The sequence below is a fragment of the Cyclospora cayetanensis genome, unplaced genomic scaffold, assembly GCF_002999335.1.
Source record: "Cyclospora cayetanensis isolate NF1_C8 unplaced genomic scaffold, CcayRef3 CcayRef3_contig_152, whole genome shotgun sequence".
Classification (NCBI taxonomy): domain Eukaryota; phylum Apicomplexa; class Conoidasida; order Eucoccidiorida; family Eimeriidae; genus Cyclospora; species Cyclospora cayetanensis.
In genome coordinates, this window is record NW_020312095.1 from 64,467 (window position 1) to 84,813 (window position 20,347).

Sequence of the window (20,347 nt, forward strand, 5' to 3'; positions counted from 1 at the left end):
TTTAGGGATCACGTTTATCAGCCCTGCTGTAAGCACTACTCTGAAAGGCCCAATCACACTTTAGTTCCGCCGTTTTCTGCTGAGGTCGCCACAAAGATTTGGTTTTTGACAGCTCAGCGAGACATACGCTGACAGGACTATGTCTATAACCTGCCTTGAACAGTAGGCGTATGTGCTTATCTCATGCACATCATGCGAACATCGTAGAGGACGACGTACGAGCAAATCGCAGCACAGGTGCACATACGTCTTACTTCCTTTTGATAGCACGGTACAAGAATCATTTTTTAAACATGACGGCGAGTTCATAGCCCATACGCACTTACCTTAGAAAGAGGAAGCCTAGCCATACAATGATATTGACTGATGCCCACAAGGCAAATAGCGAGTGTTCTCTGTCCAGAAACTCGGTATAGCACATTGTCACACTCTGCATTTGGCAGTGCTCGGAACTGAGGAAGCATAGATAATAATGTCGGGTATAATGAATTTAATGCAGCCTCCCTGCATCTCCTTGACTGTTTGAAAAAATGACAAGCTGGACCGTGGAACATTTAGAAACCAGGAGCTTGAAAACCCAACCCAGCAGTCTCCTGCATTTGAGACATGTGGAGAAGCCATTGATACATGGTGTCACTGTGCAGAAGCTGTAGAGTCTTACAAAAGCTGGAAAATGGGCAGAAAACTCATCACCCGCCCTTATGGTTGTGTTTTCGTCGACGTTCGCAATGATGAGCTTAATTAGTAGTGGTGGATTATCCTTCCTAAGCTCACCCACATAACTCACACCGAGGACCATGTAGGGTAGCAGTACCCAGAAGAATGGGTCTATGTTAGGAAAGAAAGCTTTTAAGACTCTAGACGACCTAGACTTGCGGACCATTGCACTGCCATCATCATCAAAAACGCCTTTCTTGTTAGCTTTTCCGCCAATGGATCGCCTCATTCGCAACGGATTATTCCGGCCATTAGAGACGCTGGCAAGGAAGAAGTTCTGAATGAAAAAAGCTCGAATGGCTACTAAGTAGTGCAGTAAAAGTGAGCGCAATTATTTCAAGCTCGCGGTGTAGGCCCAACGTCTTCGTAATATATTACCAGTTGCTGCTATATGGGCTTGCCTTGTCACCCGCCCAGGCGACTTTTCATGCAAACATGCAAAAGAAGGAACACTTTTACAGTCGAAAAATGGCAGATCAGTTGGAGCACGTTCTATGTACCGTCTGCTACACAAAGCGCCAGCCGAGGACAGACAACGTATCGAAGCTGGACACTAGTTATGAGCAGAAAGGCTGCGAAGGACTCCTTACATTGATTAAGGCGTTTTGGCTCCACTTCTGTTGACAGGAAGATTCCTAGTGAATGTACGGGCTCCTCTGGGAGTCTTTAAATATCATGACCAGTTACAGCAACCACGGCAGTGCCCAGCCGACTGCGTCAAAAGCCCTTTAGGGACTGGAGACCGTAAGGATCATGAAACAGGCTAGTAAATCCTTGTGTTTGTGTGAATAATTGGTACCAGTATCGGTCAACCCCCCAAAAAAGCCACAACGTATGATGCTAGAAATTCGACAGCCATAGATGGCACCATCTAAGCGACACAGTAGTGCTCAGTTCATCACCCCCTTCCAAAGTAGAGAGCGCGATTCGCAGCTTTATTCAGTTTTTTCTTTGTATGCAAAACTAATTAATCTCGTGTCGACAGGTTGGGTTGTAACACCGCCGCCCTGGGCAGGGAATCGTAGTCCCTAGCAGGAAACTGTAGCTGTTAAGAAACGAGCCATGTATATCGTACCTTGTGATGCAGAGGGGAAATTAGAAAAAGATTGGCATGAGACTGAAGTGTGTGCCGTAATCCCTCATAGCAGAGTTCTGTTTGGGTCGTGCGGAACACCGCTGCTACGAACTGTAACTCAAAAAGAAACCCGCCGTGCAATAGCAGCAGAACGTAGCAGCAGTCAAAGAGCGATAGTTTATTTATATATTCTACCCCCCTAAAAAAAGCAGATTCCATGGGGGTGAGAACTGTCTTGGTCCCCCTTTCCCAGTGTTTTGCGGGTTCAGGACTGTTGCGCAACCAAGGGTCGCTGCAGAGGGACCACGCCCTCTGCAGCACAGCTTTGGATCATGCATTGCAAACTGAAAGTTCAAGAATACCGATAGCCTAGGGCCCAAGACTTGCTGAGTTGCCCGATATTTGCGGCCTTGCCCGACTTTTAAGCTACTTGCAAGATATCAATGATCAACTAGTTTCGGTTTATTGTAATGATAAACACCCGTTAAGTAATCAGGCTCCGAGTACCATATATAGAATATAACTCTGACACTTTCGATGTGGTTCCGTTGCTGAGTAGTTTTATTAATTCATTCAACTGCTTCATCGTATAGCTGTTCCTTCAGGTTATTGTATCGGTAACCGTTCGACCACTTATTTGCGAAACTCGTAACATTATCCGACTGGTAATTATACAGGTGTCCGTTAACAATATATAGTCTCATTATACATCGCACACAGCGGGACATATACAGTGACGAGCCCTGGAGGGGACCAGCTAGTGCGCCATACGGTGAACTGGGGGAGTTTGGGATTCATAGCCTATGCAGCTAGAAAAGCGAAATCCCATTTGCTCCCCCACTGTATGATGCCCGGCTGCTGGGTTCAGTCAGCCAGAGAACTGCTCGTGGCTCATTTTGCCATCGCGTCTATCCTGAATAGACCTCGCTCGAGCCAGTTCGCGGCAGCTTAGAAGCCTCTAACGCTAGAATCTCCGTGGCACTACGTGGAATTGCGAAGAACGCGGGCCTTACTGCTTGAGAGTGCCTGACAAAGAAACTTCGCAACCGGAGCGAGCTTGCAATCCATAGCAACGCCATTTAAGCCAAGAAATGAGATGAAAAAGTCAAGCGACTCTACTACAGTCTGCGCTGGGTTGTAGGTTGGAGACTCGCCAGGGGCCTGCAGAAACAGGACGAAGCAAGTAGATCCAATGATACTTTGGCAAGACTTCAGTACCACGCAGAAGCACGCTGGGGATGCTAGGCAGCTCTACACCCTCATTAAGTAGTCTGGAAGCAATGTGTGCAATGCAGTAGACAGTCTGCAAAACATACTAATTTTTCTAAAATGCACGATACCTGCATGTTATCATCAGTACTAATTCCGCAAAGTAAACTCTGAGGCTGAGATCTAGTTATGGACGGAGCTGCTCTATCTGCCGATTTTGCCGGTCGCTGGAGCCGGTCCCCACCAAAGCACTGTTCTTGCAGCAGTTCTCTGAGCAGCTGTGCAGCTGCAGTGTAGCTTGCAGCTCTTGCTGCCTGGAACGGCATATTTTGGATGCCAAGCGTTTCTGAGGATAGGTCATCGACGCTCTGGTGTGCATGTAAGCGGTGTCTTTTTGGACTCATCGTGTCCCCGCTTAGACTCTGTCTGGGTGTCTCCTGAACTATCCCACTGAGTTTTTCACTAGTAGTTTCCGTAACAGTGCCTATAAGCGGAGTTGAACTAAAGCGCTCTTTTGAGGCCTTCGAGTGCTCTTCCTGCCGACTTGATGCAACCTGGGGGCACGTCGGGTCTGCGATACCTGAGGACCTTTTGATCGAGAGCCTAGCATCTCGCTTGCTGCTCTCTGGACGGTGTTGCTCACGATTTTTACCTGGCTCCACGGCAGCTGCTTTTAATTTCAGAGAGAATTCCTTTTGATCGGTATCCAGGGTAGTTATTTCCTGCAGTTCCTCTACAGAAACACCCTTCCCCTCGCTACAAGTAGAGTAAATGCGAGCAAACACATCCAAAGTACGCTTCTCCAGTGAGCAGTAATCAGCCATAAAAGTTCCCGAGTCCTGATCGACCAAGATTCGCGGTGCCATCAAACCTTTTCTCCACTCCAGCGATAATGAATGACAGGCGCTTGTGAGCAATTGAATCTTCTGCCTACTGTATGCCTTGACGCTAATAAGTATCGCTGGGCTGTCATCTTGATAGCTGTTCTGCGAGCTTTTCATGCTTCGAGATACCTGAAAAATCAATGGATGTCCCGCATTTAAGCTATGGACATCTGCTGCAGAGAGAAAACATGTGGTGAAAACCAATGAGGAGCCTTACTTCTTTTCCAGAGAAGATTGCAACCAGGCCAACCAGGTCTGATGTAGGAAGATGAGCGCACTCTTGGGCAGGCTGGGTAAAATGACGCTTTGCATCGCTCAAGGCAAAGTTTAACCCTAGTCCGCTTGTCAAGCTGGTGGGCGGGATGTGGGTAACAGGTGTAATTCCAGTTTTGTGAGAACCTAATGAGGGACCGCCAAAGGCTGCCGATAGTAAATGCTCTAAGAGATCTATACTCTGGTTGTTTGGAGAACCAGGGGGCAACCATATCAACTGAGCAAGCACAAGAGGGTCCGTATCCATAACTTTTAGAGCTTTCAGGCACTCCACAAGACTTTCTCTGAGAAAAGATATATCTGAGCTCTGCATTTCGATGAGGCTAATCTTTTTATCGTCTTGGGCTTCTTTCTTGTTAGAATTGGTGTCAGTCAAAGCAGTAAATCGCTTTGAGCTCTCTCCGGATTCTCCAATAAATCCAACAAGGCTGGCAAATGGATTTGAGGCGAGGCAGGGGGACAACCCAAGTACATCTTGGAGGTTAGGCAAGTTGAAGAGAATGCGATGCAGGCAGTTCGTGAGTGTTCGATCTGGCGAGATCCAGCTTTTCTGCCTTCCATATCGACGAATGGCTTCTTGTAAAACATTCAAAGCCGCCCCATGAGTAAGAGTTTCTGAACAGTGAGGCAAGAGGGACGCAGAAACTATGATTTTTGCGCGTACTGACACGTAGTGTGCTTCTCATTGTCCAGGGTTTACCGGCTCCTCATGCTATCGAGTACTGCCTTACCTTCGCACATCATTTTTTCGAAACATGATGGGGTAGAAAATGAGTTTTGGATGGCGATGAACAGCCTAATCAGAGGCTTTGGACAACGCGAGGAGTCAAGACTTGCACCAAGCTCATCAGCCTTTTCGATATGCCTTTTCAGATGCCGTTTTGCCTCCACCTGACAGAGAGCTAGCATGGTTAAGTTGATTCCCCCAAGTGCAGCCATTTTTAGCAAAGTATCCTCTTTGCTTCCATTAGAAGGATTAGGACTCCCTGATGCTTGTGATGTGTCTTGCCCTAGGTGCTTTGACAGCGCCAGCATCTGGACAGAAAAGAGCAGAGCTTCTGAAAATAGCAATCTCTGTAAAATCCAATCATTACCACAGTAAGCATCAACAAAATTGGTGGCTTTCTTAACCAATCGGAAAAACCCTAGTAGTTGTTCCGTCAGCATGCGGTCAAACGCTGATACATGGCAATCCTCTTTGGAGCACCCTATTTTGATGGGAACGCATGGCTTTTGGTTTGAGAGAAGCTGTTCTTCCATTTGTTGGCGAAAGCACCGAAGTTGGTGGACCCACACATGGACACATAATAAAGGATTTGGTTCTCCCAAAATACTGAGCTGTTCTGCTGCCATGGTCACTATATTGTAGTATTCGAAGGCGTTGTTGTGGTGCGGAAGCGACTCAGCAAGCTCAACAAGCTGCGCAGCCCTCCGTTGGCTCCAAGGATTGTACAGCTTTTGAGTGCTTTTGCATTCGCATTGTTTAACACAAGCTACTTCCTTGTGACAGTCTAGGTGAGGCAACAGTGGCAACGCGGAAGGCAGCCAAATGCTGGTTTCCGGATTATCCTGCACCCACGGGGACGTTTTCGTTTTGCAGTCATGCCCATTGTCTTTTTCTCCCACCTTGTTTGAATAAATGCACGTTGGAGGCTTGTCCTGAGGGGCTTTTCCACAATGTGGAGAGACCCTGTGCGCTGAACTCGGTAGGCAGTACAGCTGCCTCTCTGTGCGTTGAAGCGCTTCTGCTGTTAACTGCATGATTAGGCTCCAGTGTGCTCCTGCATCCGACTCTGAGCCCTCCGTCCAGTGAGAGCCCTCCACATCTTCTTCCCAAAACTCCTTTATTTTGCTACATTCTGTCTTTGCTTGCCTCAACAGCCCAGGACACTCCTTCAGAACCTGGGAAGCTAGCATGCAGGCATCTGCAAAGGCAGCTCCATCGTCCACACGAGCTTCCTTTGCGTAGTATCGTGCCCATTTGCATATCGCGAGAGCCTTTACGGGATAGCCCATTGAAATATAGACTTCGGCCAGAAGCACCAGTAATTCCACTGCGATTAACGGCGCGCAAATAGCTCCCTCCTCTAAAGGGGAGGTAACGTGCGTCCCCGGGGTATGAGGTGGGTGCGGAAGCCATGAAAGTGTGTGACAATGCGAGGATTCTTCGTTTTTTAGGATTGTATCAGGCATATGGGCCCCCACCCTCGTAGAATGCTCTGACGATTGAGACTGGCGACCAGATGAGAGTTGGAGCAGTCGTATTACCAGACTTTCAGCTGCGCGCAACCTTCCTTCTCGCGCGAGGAGTCTCGCGGCTTGCTGCCAGGCCAGCAGTGCATTCTGCATTTTGGTCAGGAGGACAGTACATGGTTGCACCACAGGACACGTCTACTCTCCAATTTTGTATCAGGTGACTGCGGTAGTGGCGCTTTTGTAGGCCGAGCCTCTAGATTTGAGCGGACTTCAGAGAGACCAAAAACGTAATAGGCAGGCTCATACCATCTTTGTAGTATGCTAAGGACTGTCGGCTTACCAAGACCAAAGGCTGTAGTGGAAGCTCCATTCCATTACTGTTAGCGGAATTCGCTACCAGTGCTGCAGCTTCCGCGATAGTGTAAGCTGTGCTTATTTGGCCCAGGACCTCGTACACTTGCGTCAGTAGCATTAAAGCAAAGTGTACATCGTCGCTGGGAAATGCTCTGCGAGGCAAATAAGCAGCTGTGTCTCAAATGCTTGACCCTGTTCGTCTAGATAGCGGGCAGCGAAGGACAAAAAACTTTTTCGTTGCATATAGCAAGCACAAAAACATTGACCTACTTCCTCCACCTTGGCTCTTCAAGTTGAGTTTGCATCGTGTTCAGCACTTTCTGAAGAGCTAGCTTGTCTATTCCAATCTTGCCTTTGTCACTCTGACGGTTCGCTGTAGCGAAAACGTTCATGTGTGCGACTAGTAAACTCCGGTGAACGACTGGCGAAAGTTGTGTAAGGGGAGCATATAACTCGAAATGTAGCACTGGCAAAAGGATAGATACCTGCGTTGAATAGCTTACACGTATTTTTTTGAATGCCCTGAGGTGAAATGGGCCGGTGAGGTTTATCGGTTTGTGTGCGCCTATCTGTATCTTCAATGACCTCCATGAGAAGTGTCACAAGAACATTTGCAACCTGTTCCAGACCCTCTAGGCGCTTTGCTACCTCATCCGGCTGCTCGAACAATTTACACAAAGCATCAAAACTCATTCAAATCCTTGGTAAGGCAAAAAGGGGCAGGAGTAACTTCAACTCTTGCCCTAATCTTTTTTAAAGGCCTTTCCTCAAATCACCTACTGCGGCATTTAGCATTCGTGGGGTTTGCATGCCGGTTGCTTTGCTCTAGATGTAAACGACAAAGCATAGTGCCACAGTGCGCTACATGCAACATTTCAAGCTATAAAGTGTCATTAGCTGAGCTCCACTATCCCGTAAGTTGTGAATAGAAACGCAGTCAGGGTATTTGCATGAAACGTACCTCCAAATGAGGGGCCGATAAGCTGGAACAGACGGCAAACATCCATGAAGCTCTGGCTAAGAGGAAACGCCTAGTATTCGACGGTCCGTAGAGCTCAGCGAGCCGACTGTGGGAGACAAGCAAAATACAATGTCGAGCAGAGATTCTCGAACACCGTATTCATACGTCCAAAAAGGCAGAGCGCACTCCACTGGCAACACGCACAAATCTCCTCTCTTGCCTTCAGAAGTATTGTCTGAGTCGTACATCTACATGTAACCGTTCAGGTGGTTTAGCATTCTTCAAACGCTAATACTAAGTAGAGGGTGTCCGATTTACCCGTGCAATTTATAGTTCCACAATTCCTCTCGAGCAGCAATGTTCTGTTGAGCTTGTAATTTGCGTGCATTAGAAAAACCTTGTAGCGGACCACGCAATTGTGCACACTGGTTGTTATGCAGCCGTTCGTTCCCATTAGTGGGAGGAATGTGGAGTGGCATCATTGAAAATACTGCGAAGTCTCCACCCTCAAAAACTGTTCCAGGAAACTCTCCGCGCTCGAAACGTGAAGCTTTTGATGCCCCAACACCCCATGCAACTTCGCGTATTTGCCAATGAGCTGCTTGTAGATCTCCACACCTGAAGTTTGGGGCGTGGCGCACGCATGCAGCAGATGGGAAATGTGATCACAGCGCCTTCTGCGGACGGCAAGAGTCCAACTTCGAACGAATGATCCTACATATTTCGAATAGGCAAATTGCAATGAGGTCTTACTGAAGGCAAAGAATACTGCGTACAACTCGGCAATGCGTCGCCATTTGGATGTTCCGGCAAACGTCCGCAGCCAGATACTCAGCTACTCCCAGGAGGGGAAAGGCTTTTGTTCTCGTAAAGTCACAACACCGTAGCAAGCACGCAAACCAAACAAGCGCCTCCACGATATACGCTGCAAAGGAGTTTCCGGCATCTGCAGTAGGAGAGAGCACCGATGTTGGTAGCAAGCTAAGTCGCCCGTGGAGTTGTAGCATCCGGTGTCTAATTATCCCGCCGTCACTTCGAGCAGCGTAGAACTGCGTTCCTTCTTTTCCTTCGACGTCAATGTTAGCGGGTAGAGGATGGTCACCAGCAGCCGTTAATATGCCCAAAAGGATGCGAGAGGCTAATAGTGCTGCATGTAGCTGTTCGTGGTGCGACCGTTGGTGCACAAGCCTAGCCCAGCGGTACAAAGGAACAACGCTTCTAAGTCGAATATCAATTTGGTCTTCAGACGGGATGAAAAACTGGATTCCAAGAGACGGCCAGTCACTTAATATGTTTCGTCTCCAAAAACACGCTTCAACAGCCTCGCGCCATGAGTTGCCAGCGAGTTGTTGGTTTTGGTCAAGCCATGACAGGTCGCCTAGCCGGCACAGTACGCGGAACAGGCCCTGGAAATGTTTCTCTCTCCGAAAAACCGGAACGGCTTTTTTGTGCTGCATTAAAAGCTTCTGCCGCAGCTGGTCCGTAAAGGCTGGGTCTCTGAAAAGAGATACAACCTCAGTACAGAGGATAGTGTGTGCCCGACGGTTGCTTAGGTAAAAGTATGCATTCTGATACTGTGTGAGGAGATGAAGTCATTCCGTACCGGATACCCTGCTTGGCTTCCAACAGCGTTTTGCGTCCTTTCTCCAGATCGTGCAGTACTGATTCTGCCTCAGTTTTTGAAGTAAATGACTGGCTCAGCTTGATGTCAAGCCAGTTTTGCACTTTTTTCCGCCTAGTAAGAGATACGGTCATCGCCTCTTCTTTGTCTACCCAGAATTCCACAGCATCCTCAGCGAGATGCGCCGCTTCCTCTGCTGCGGTCACCAGAGCTGCAGCTGCGCTGTCACTCCGTGGTTCCACCCCACGTGTGGCCCGTCTCTTTGCTTGAGTCGTTGCCTGCGCTCTGAGTGCGCAGACACACTGCACTCAAAAGGCTTTCTTTGTATGCGCAACTCAAGTGTTCTAGTTTCCAGGAGGATTAGGCTTATTATTTCTTCAATCAGCGTGTTCGTTGCTTGCTGGTCCTTTTGCTGCTCCCTTACGGTTCTTGCGGCTCTTTCTCAAACGCTACAGCCTTCGCCTCCTTCAGTCGGTCATGTGCAAGCTCCTGGGCTGCCAGCGCTGCAATCTTGTACTTTTGAATTTTCTTCAGCGCTAGTGCTGTTTCCGAAATGACTCGGTGCTGCGCCCACAGTCCAAGGGCAAGTGCACAGCGAAACGGTGGGCCGTGGCCCAAAAGTCCAAAGACGCGGCACAGCGCTACAGCTTGATGCCAGCGGCGTTGATGCAGTATGATCCTAATGCAGAAGATGAATACTGCCCCAAGGTTGAAGGCATTAATTTTCTTTAGGTCTGTGAAATGCAGCAAACACATCCTTGATACGAGAACATCTTTCTTATAAAATAGTGCGACATGGCATACCTGGAAGATGAGCCCCTTTCCGCATCTCCCGTTCAAATCAAGAAATTAAAAGAAGGCAGCAGAGTCAACGCAGAGCTTACCAAATACATGCTGACAAAGCTGAACTATGCCGTTGGACGTCTCTAATCCCGGCGAAGTGCATGGAGCCACTTCTTCTGGGCACAGCTCAGTAGCCTCTATCCATACTGATCCGCCATCAACCCGGCTGCCAGCCAAAAACGCAATGGGCTTGAGGAATGCTGAAGCGCAGTCAACACTTGTTCAAGTTGGCTTGCTGGCGTTGACATGTGAAACTTATAGAACCCATCAATAAATGGTGGGCTACGAATATGACCAACCTTCGAAATTTGTATTTTTCAGCTCATCCTTCTCATTGACTTGGAGATGGTGCATCAGTAGGCGCAGCACAAGATGTACACAGGCTTGAGCAATCACACTAGCGGCATTGCACAAAGGAACAGGGGGTCTAGTATCAAGTGACTGCTGCGGCCTGCTTGCTCTCGAGTTTGTCGGTCCAGAGCTTACAAGACCACCTGCACGTCCAGTTACCTTAGGGTCACCCCGCTTGGTCTGTTTGCCCGCTGTAAATCCCTCTCCATTTCGGGTGACTTCTCGAGCGGTGCTTGTAGGAGCTCCCATGGAAAATTCAGCGGTGTCAAAATTCGCACCTGCGGAGCTGGCCAAGTGGCTGCTTGAAGAATGATCTTCGCGATAAATTGCAATCAATAGCTCATCTGGGTCTACTAAAAGTAGCGCATTCCCCAGTTGCATGACAATTGAATACGCTAATAAAGGTGCGTTGCTCGCCACTGCACGGAATGCAGCTTCTGCGCTGCGTTGAAGCATCTGGAGAAGCGCACTGCAAAGCACCGAATGTTCTAGCTCCATGGCTTTCTTGCTCACTAGGTCCAAGAGCTCGCCGCGTTTCCCTAAATTCGGAGATGCGCTCGAAGCCGCACTAGTGGAGTCATGGAAAGGGGAGGCGTCGTTACAGTGAGATGCAGTTTTTGTGGCATTGATCTGGCTACGACCCACGCCACTGTCGACTGAGGATGTTGCCAGGGTGTCTTTGCCTCCGATTCCAGCCTTTTCGCAGTTAAAGGATGTGTCTTTCGGCATGGCGTTAAGTCCTTCTTCCTTAGGAGCGTCAGTATCAGGCACTGGGTTCTCTGCTATAGCGCGGAAGTCAAATAGGCCGTGCTGGTGCTGACTGAAGATATTCTCACCCAACGATATTGGCACATTTGCAATGCGCCCGTGAAGGGAGAGCAGTTGCAGTGGAAGCACCATCAGCAATGCTGACAGATTGGCTAGCCAAAGAGTTGTGTCTTCGTTAAGAGATGTGCGAGCCTCTGATTGTGCAGAAAGAAGCTGTTCATTTCGTTCCATAAACTGTGTGTATATTTGACGAGCTTGGGTTGTGATTTGTTGAATGGACAAGCTTTTAGGCCCGTCAAGAATGCTTCCAGGCTCGGCTACGTCACAGGGGTCCGTGTTAGGAGTCCAAAAGCACAACCATTCTACCAAGGGCTCAGCGCATCCGGCGTGCATGTCAAGGCAAGCCCTCGTATAGCGGTGCAAAGCCGCAGCGGCCGCCGTATCTGCTGACTCGAAAAAGCTTTCAGCCTCTCCAATCATCTCCTCTAACAGTGACCTTTCTTCCCATTGTACGTGACTGCTGAGACGCTTAAAAGCTATAGACACAAGAGAACTAACAAGGTCTTGCAAAGAAAAATCCTCGCTGTCACCGTGCAGTCTAAATTGATTCTTGGCGAACTCTAGCAACCGCTGTACAGTAAGGCTGATGTCGCTAGGAGGTCCCACAAGCACTGCAGCAATTAGGGTGGTCAACTGCTTTCCCTCTGGGGTATTGGAGTCAGCAATCCATGGCGGAGGAGGGAGTCTTTCTAAAAATTGTGCTGATTGAGCGGGAGTAGATTCGTTTGCGCATACAGCTACTATCGATGCACTAAGCCATGCATGCAACACTACACGTTTTTCCAGGGAGGATAATGTGGAGCTGGCGCTCGCAGGAAGCGCTAAAGAACGCGGCAAACGCCTGCATGTTAAACCATGAAGTAGGGGGATCTGCAATAACCAAAGCGCAGGCCTCTTTAAAGCTGCCCACCGTGAGCGCTAATCATGGCATGTTTATGTGTAGTACTACATTGACAAAAACGGCGAGGATTAGCAGCTCTACAGCAAGTAAAGGCCAGAGAAGAACAGTCCTACACACCGCACCTGAAAGTGAGCAGCAGCAAGGCATCCAAATCCAAGCAATGCGCCTTCCATCACGCGCGCCCGCAGAGGAAAGGAGTCTTGTGGAAGCACGTCTATAGCTGCAAAAGCCCTGATAATTGGCTGGACAATGTCCACAGGAAGGGACGGAAAGGAGTAGAACAGAGCATGCAGGATGTTAAGGAGGCTTGCAAGAAGCTTTTCAGCAATATCTGCACTTTGGGAGTATACCGCCAGCTCTAGGGCTATTGTCTTGCGGGAGAGAGCTTCAAGAAGACCAACTAATGCGGGACGTGCATTTGGAAGGATAGAGCGGTACTCCCGCTCCCGGTCCTGCAATGCACAAAGTTGCAATGAGGGAGAATATATAATTTCGCACCCTACTACTGAATCGTTCGTGAAACCGAAATATACTCTCAATTTTTCAAAATGTGGAATACGCGCTGTTTGCTGGGGTTTGGATTATTATATTGTGCTCGTTGCCTTTTCTGGGTGGCGATGACCACAGTAGCTACCGCGCTGACTTACACAACAGGAAACGCTTTCCGCAATGTCGCGTATGACGGAGGGTGATAATCGTGCTGCAAAAGCAGTGACAAAGTTGACGGCTTGGTTGGATGTGGAAGCAGTTGCGTCAAGGAGTGTATAATGACATCTTCGCTACAAAGTGCTCGAAGGTATAGGAGGGTCGTCCTGAAAGTGCCGGACTGGAGACGTACCGAGGGCACTTTCCCTGAGTTTCCATTTCTTTGGCTGTTCACCTTTTATACCAGGTTCCAGTAGCGTAACCAGATGCCACATTTTGTTGAGAGCTGCCTGCAGTAAATGAAGAACACTTAGCTCTGTATGTGCGCTCATGACAACTTCACAAACAAGGCGAAAAGGTAGAGCGTATAATAAAGTTCCGCACTGATGAGCGCAAGAAGTTAAAGGAAATTCAGGCGCTTGGCATGATGCAGCACTGTGGGACAGTAGCACCGCACTAGAGCAATTTGTCTGCTCTTAGACATTATTGAACTGAGGCCACATGATCCATTCAACACGCTAAGAGCCTTCATGAAGTGTCGCAGTGAGGCGATATTGAGTCGTACAAGCTGCTGCTACTTACTTCAGCAGTACGAGGCAAGGAGCACCTTAATGCTGCGTGGTATATGCGGGCATGGATCATTCCTAAAGGGAGTGGCCAGTTACAGGTGAGCGGAAGCGTTATCTCGCTTAAATCTCCCGATAGTTGAGAGTCTCCGACCTCTTCATATGCAACTATTCACACAAAACGCGCACAATGTGGGTGGAAATCAGTAGTTATACTACGAATACGTTTCTGCGACTTGCTTATGGGGAATTGCATCGAACGAAATTTTACTTACCAGTGCACTTACCTGCGTAAGCATCAGATTCTGCCAAGGCTTCGATGCGTGCAACTTCAGTTGGCTCAATCCGTAGCCCTGAGCCAACAACGCTCTTCTGGTTCCGCGAGACGCCCAGTCCACCATGCATGCGCAAAGGTCCTCCGTAGAGCACCTTCCACGATTTGCCACTGTTCGGTCCCCAAGGCTGCCCAGAAATGGATGATTCCGAGAGGCTTAGCAGCAAAAACTGGGGGCCGCGACCAACTAGGAGAGGAGCTCGAAGTTTTAATCGTGGCTTGGAAGTCGCCAGTGCACCTGGCAATGGCTCTATAGCAGGACTTGAAGTGGCGGTGGTTATCCACTTGGCCTCTAAAATCTCAGCGTACGAGGCTTCCTCTTCTGCAGCGGCTACCAAGGGAGCGCCGGCTGCAGGCTGTAGGTATTCCGCCAGGGCGCATAATTCTAAGCACTTTCTGTAGGAGTTGTGACCGCATTTAACTTTCGAGTGGCGTCTGGATGTCTCCGCTTTGTGGTCCAATTGAATGTCTCCGGTATGTCTTCGTGTTTTGAGCCCTCTGCTGATGCGCCTTTTGTGGTCCTCTCGTTTAGGTGCGGAAGCAACTGATTTACTCTCAGCGTTACTTGCCGTAGGTTGTAGGATAGGAAAGTGCGCCGACGATGTGATTGAGGACTGGTGCACCTGAGCGGTGCGAGGGGGAAAGAAGATTTAGGCTAGCACTGCATTGGATACTTCAAGCAATTGGTGACCAAACGAGCGGCGGGAAGCTTACCTTTTGCGTTACCCTTGCCTCGATATTGTATAGAAGACCTAATAGACTCCACGCTTCTGCCGCTTCCGCTTCCCATGCGAGAAAAGCTTGGCCTTTATCCTGCATTTGCTGATGTCTTGGGAGCCTCGATAGAACTGCTTCACCGTGCAATAAACCGTGCATTTGTTCGCACGTGTTTGATGCCTTTTCCAAGTAAACCACTGGATCAGACGAGCCAAGTAGAATATGTGCGTCAGGTGCGTTGCGGGCTGCCAAAAACGCCATTGCCAGCACTGAGGCGCATGCTTCTGCACGGCATATGAGCCCCTTCAGGAGTTCCTGCCCCTCGCTGGGATCACCATAACAAACCCAGCAATTGCACAGAAGCAACAAACTTTTAAACGTTGAAACCTAGCTTTGCTTTTGGCTTTGTGCATATTAGGAAGGTGAGATGATTTTGCAGTGAGGACCGAACAAAATCAATTGTAGGGGGCTTCTGTGTTCTTCCCTTGGACTCGCTATCACATGGCTTTAGTACCACTTGAAGAGCATATACTTAGTGCGTACGGCCGGTGCAGGGGTTGCCCTTTAGAGTGCAACAATAGATTCGCTGCGGAAGCCAATGGCCTGATGTGACTGAACTTGCACTTGACCATCAATCCTGCGACCAGTTTAACCGCTTTTTCTAAAAGCACCAAGTCGACATCATCCACGTATGCACGTTCAGGCGGCATCCTTTCCACGCTTTGGTTTTTTGGTGAGGCGGTGGTGGAATGCACCACGGCAAGAGGCAAAATGTGATGATGCCACAGCTGTACACATCAAGCATCACCACACAAAGTATCACACCCAACGGCTCCTGCGCGTCTGGCCATAGACCATGATTTGGGGAGACCGAATTGGAATGCGAGGGCCGCAGCGTACCGTTAATAGAACTTCGCATATATAATCGTGCTTGAAGTGCATTAAAAGCTCGCCTACACCCTCACTTGAAATGGCCCGCTGACAAACGGCCCCCACCTCAAGCAGCAGACGTAGCCTTGAATTCGGTGACGGAGACAAGCCCGACGCTTTTTTCCTATAAGCTCGCTCAGATGAAAGAGTGTTGCAAGCTTCTCGCTGAGGAGCTGATGAACCCACTCCTGATGAAGGGGACTCATGTTCGTCGCCGATCTCCTCTGTAACATCGAGTTGCTTCAAGAGGCTCCATAGGTGAAGCGTTATTGCCACTACGCAAAGCGGCATGTCTGCTTCGCTTTCTGTCCACACACTTAGCTTTGAAGCCGACGTTGTCTGAGTCTCACATTTCGCAGCGTGGATTGAGTGCATTAAAAGCCTGTGCCGAGTGGAACAGAGTTTACCGCCTCCTTGGGCTCTTCATAAACATTCAAAGTAATCTATCTTCGGCGAATGGAAGACCTATGTACGCCTTCATGTGAACCTGGACTTGGCCTTGGTAGGTAGTTGCTGTGATGGTTTCACACAGACCCTTGGGTGAGTCTTCGAATGTTCAAGCATGTGATTAAAACGTGGATTAGGCGGCGTCGGCCAGACAGCTGATTCGCTTGTAGTACACATTAAATCGAGATGCACCCCGAGGCAACTCTGCAACGCAGAGCGTGGTCCGCCTCGAAGTCTCCACGTGAACCCCTCTGGTGCTGACCGTATTCGAGGTTGCCTTTCCTCTGTATCCATGCCTTCGGGTACACAGTCATTTTCTTCCGAAGGGCCTAGTTTGCCATCAGAGCCTAACCCGCAGGCAGCCAACTTTGTGTATACCAAGAATTCTTCCATGTCGTCGCTGGTACCAATACAAGTCTTTAGTCGCAATACGTGAATAGTTACGGCTTCGGAATTCGTTAGTGTGCCAGCAGTGGTACACGCGCTGTGGGGCCCCGAATGACCTATGCTTTCCATCTGAAGTTGGTTCCCGTTGCTCTCCTTCATGGCAGATTGATCAGGACCAGGCCCTTTCGGCAAGCAATCAGCGATTGCTCCCTCGCTTTGTGATGTGGAATCAATGATTTTCCTCCCGTGACAAACAACAGGAGCATTCAAGATTGGCTGCAAAAGCTTATGCGGCTGGCGGAGAGCGCACAAAGGAACAAAAGGCTTCTCCAAGAAATGCTCCAAGTTATGCACTGCTTGCACCATTTGCTGCGCATGAGACTGACTTCCTGGACCATTGGGGTAGAGGCCATCGCGAACTGTTGTATCAGCTCCCGTGCGCGTGGCACCTCCCACTTTTCGTATTTTGGCTCTATATTTAGCGGCAGCATCGCTGAATGATTTTGCAACTACATGCTGCATGCCGCAGACTAGAGGAAGACTACTGTTGAGTTCAGCTGCCAAGTGTACTGTGGTAGCCTCACTTTGGGGAAAATCGGGATCGGTTGACTTGAAAGCTTGCCCAGCCGGAGCCTGGACCAAGGTTTCCGACTTTGGCAAACAAAACTCATTACTTATTACTGGGCCGATCTTGGAATCGGTATTGCATGACCTTAAGAAGGCCTCCCAATCCCAGTAACGAGCAAGAAGAAGCCTAGCGCAGCTTGCCGTGCCCAAGGTAGTACCACTTTGATCAACTGGCTCACCAGCTCGTTCCCCTGAGGATTCAGCTTGATGACCCCATACAGAGGCTTGCTGAGGTGTGCGCTGAGCTGCTTGTGACTCTCCCGGGAAAATCGGTTTGGTGAGTTCGTCTAGTTGATGCAACCCTTGGAGGTCGCAGGACGAGGCGACAACCCAGCCTGTTTGTCTCAACTTCTCGAGTTGTTGCAATGAGTGCCGGCTATCAGCGGATTCTTCAATAAACTCAAACACATCCAAATCAGTTAGTGGGGGGCAAAAGAAATTGCTGCACGCAAAAGGCAGCACACTTACAGACACTCCTTAGGTGCTGTAAGACAGCCTGCCTGAACCTCCCAATAAGAGTACAGAGTCCTGCTGGCTATAATCAGCTATTCGCAATACGTTTCTATACATATTTTTTACAAATAGTATTGCATGCTTTACGCGTAAAAAAACCGATATTCAAGCGCCTTCCACAGCTTTTCAACTTTTCCAGGAGATGCAGATTCCTTCAATTCAGCGAGCCTCCACAGGAGTTCAGTGTGAACAGACAGGGGTAGAGCGGCAGCTGCACACTGTCCAGCATGCATGGTTCCTCTGAACGCTTCATCGAAGTTATTGGAACGTTCGACTCTAGCAGTACTCTGCGCCGTTGCTGGGTGTTGTCGTGTTCCTTTCTTAGGGCCATGTGTCACTGCATCGTGAAACGCTGACGGGGCTTTGCTGGCAGGTTCACCTGCTGTTGCTGTTGGAGTCCTAGTATCCAATACCGCTCCGTGGGATTCCGGTCTGAGGATCGCATCGAGATAAAATGCTGCAGCCAGGATATCAGTGAGCAGTGGATCAGCAACGTCAAGTAGCTTCAGTAAAATTCCCCCTGCAGAGCTGCCCTCTACAGGAATTTCCTTGACCGTCGGCAATGCAGCGGCCGTGGAGATCCTCTTGGTTGTTCCTTTCGGATGATCACGCTTCCTATTGAGCGGAATTTTACCTTCCGCAGACTCTGATCCTACTGAAATCTGGTCGTTGCGTGAAGCCTCTGATCGTAGATTGTCAACGACTGGGTTCCCAAATAAGTTTAGCCCAAATCTCCTTAGCATATCAGCAGGACTACCACAGCGTTCCTGTTGAAGCATCGTAAGGCTTAAGGAAAGAAGCAGCCGCAGATAGGTTGTAGCAGCACATCCCTCGTTGAAGGATGTCAATGTTCCTCCAATGCGTTCTCCCAGATCACCATGGGGAAGCTTGCGAAGATGCTCATTCAGGATTGTGCACCCTGCTGTTGACGGGGGACACACAGATCGAGTATTGTCTCCATGGCCACGTGCGTGCGTTAGTCGGCGTGACGTGAGTGCCGAGCCCGGCCAGACACTTGACACAAATGCTTTTACAGCAGCATTCAGTTCCTCGAATGCATCTGAGCAGCCCACACCACTTTGAAACAATGTCAACGTGCATACATAGAGTCTACGGGAGAAACTGCCAAACCTTACTTGGGGGCAGTGTACACTTGTCATTTCCAGGGCGGCCAAAGAAAATCCGCACCGTGTGGCTCCAGGCTATGTAGGCAAAGCTTGCACCTGATTAGAAGCGTTGTAAAGAGTAAATGTTTGTAGCCAGCGTGTCGCTTCCATTGAGCTGCTGAAGCTTCATCCAGTGTCTCGAAAATGGCCTTCGAGATAGCAACACAGATCCTGTGGGCTTCTCCCCATTCTCCCCGTCCTGCATGTAGATGAGCGAGCTGCCACCAGAACCTCCAGTAAAAAGCAGATGCACTTGGTTCAAAAGGCTCTACGCGGTGCAAGCAACGCGCTAGCATCTTAGCCGCAGTGCCGCTATATCCGCCTGAACTAAGGCATTGGCAAAGTCGCGCCGTTATCACAACTGCTTGGTGCGCAAAGGGTTGAAGCGGAAATGATGCGGACGCTACACCTTTGGCCTTGGCGGCTACACTCCACGTTGTTAGTAGCATGTCTAGGCCCTGGATCCCCCTTAACACAGTTCTGCGTTTGTCCACGTCGGTGCAACGGTCGTCGCCTTGAAAAAGGGCAGCTGTTGCAAATGCGTACAAGAGTAAGACCCCTCCAGCAGCTTGCATCTTATGCATGTGCTTATTAAAGCTGCACTTGCAGGTTTCCCACTTCTCCGTGGAACCAGGAGCAGCTCCATGATTCTCTACCTCCTGGGTCCTTTGTTGTCGAGCACAAGCAGTGCAGTCATATTGCTTCTCAGTGGCCTGTAGCGATTCACCTATTGCAACGGCTTTTAAAACCTGACACGCTTCTGGCTCCTTCGCTCGAAGCACGCAACGCGCTAGATCTGCCATACCCATTTGAAACAAACCCAATGCCAGATTTGCAGTAGCATCGAGAACTATGCATGAGGGCATCTTTACAATAGCCATAGACTCGAATGCTGCGATAATCTCCTCGTATGCGGCGACCTGAGACCATGGAAGCAGACACTATGAGACTAGTGATGCACATGCGTGTAAATGGAATGCAAAAGCTGGCATCCTGGTACTTTGTATCTAAAGCACCAAACACACGTAGATTTGCAACCTTTAATCGCCTCACGAACTCTACTCACAAAGTGCTTATATGAATGCCGGGGCTCAATTTTGAGAGCTCCTCGTTCCAATCGGTCTCGAATGAGCTGCAAGAGCCGCTGTACCTCGCCAGCTGCATCCATCGTGGTGCATTGGTAAAGAGGGGCAAACCAACGCACTTTCTATCTGCCTCGTCACTATCAAGGACGAAGAGAAAAAGATCTAGAGCCGCGTGAGATTTGTAAGTGCCCGATAATAGCTACTGTGCTTATTCAGTACTGTGTAGGTGTACAAGCCCATGCGCGGCACAGGAGTCGCCTTCCTGCCGTCGCAGAAGAGCGTGGTTTCAGTGGTTCCTTTTGCATGTAGAAGGTCAGGGCAGTGACCCTGGGCGGGGAAAAGAAGCGTTGGGGCTTGTTTTCAGCCGTACACCAATGAGTAAGGAGGAGAGTAGCTTGCTGAGGAAACCAGCAACGACAGTTGCACGCACATGGGCTCCAGCTATTTCCACTGCTTGCATAAATACGTCTGTAAAACCGTTGAATTAGCTATTTTATTGTCATTATTAAGACACCTGGCGGGAACCTAGAGACCAGTGGGGCGTCTCCGCCCCTGTCTGTGGGTCAGCTGTAACGGGGAGTACGAACGTGGGTGATGGTATCTCCTCCTCTGTAATTACTAGGAGCTTTTGATCGAGGTGCTGTTCGATGGAAGGATTAAAGGGATGGCCTGATTGGCGCTGTGGGCTAACCACTTGAGCGGAGACAGCCTTCGGTG

At 49.3% G+C, this 20,347-nt stretch overlaps 1 protein-coding gene across 1 annotated transcript; it reads right to left on the minus strand.

The window, feature by feature from the left end:
• Positions 1 to 1,684: 1,684 nt before the first annotated feature.
• LOC34623187 lies at positions 1,685 to 19,713 on the minus strand. The gene is made up of 22 exons (XM_026336897.1): positions 19,612 to 19,713; positions 18,597 to 19,465; positions 17,467 to 18,456; positions 15,940 to 17,308; positions 15,376 to 15,744; positions 15,019 to 15,263; positions 14,473 to 14,800; positions 13,712 to 14,372; positions 13,441 to 13,592; positions 13,052 to 13,148; positions 12,861 to 12,913; positions 12,336 to 12,665; positions 10,433 to 12,182; positions 10,175 to 10,279; positions 9,715 to 10,024; positions 9,273 to 9,575; positions 8,570 to 9,166; positions 7,670 to 7,775; positions 4,890 to 6,501; positions 4,103 to 4,773; positions 3,316 to 3,987; positions 1,685 to 1,756 (listed from the first exon to the last, which is right to left on the minus strand). The coding sequence occupies exons 1-22, from the start codon at positions 19,711 to 19,713 to the stop codon at positions 1,685 to 1,687; spliced, it is 11,763 nt and encodes a 3,920-aa protein (XP_026192682.1).
• Between the last annotated feature and the right edge of the window lie 634 nt (positions 19,714 to 20,347).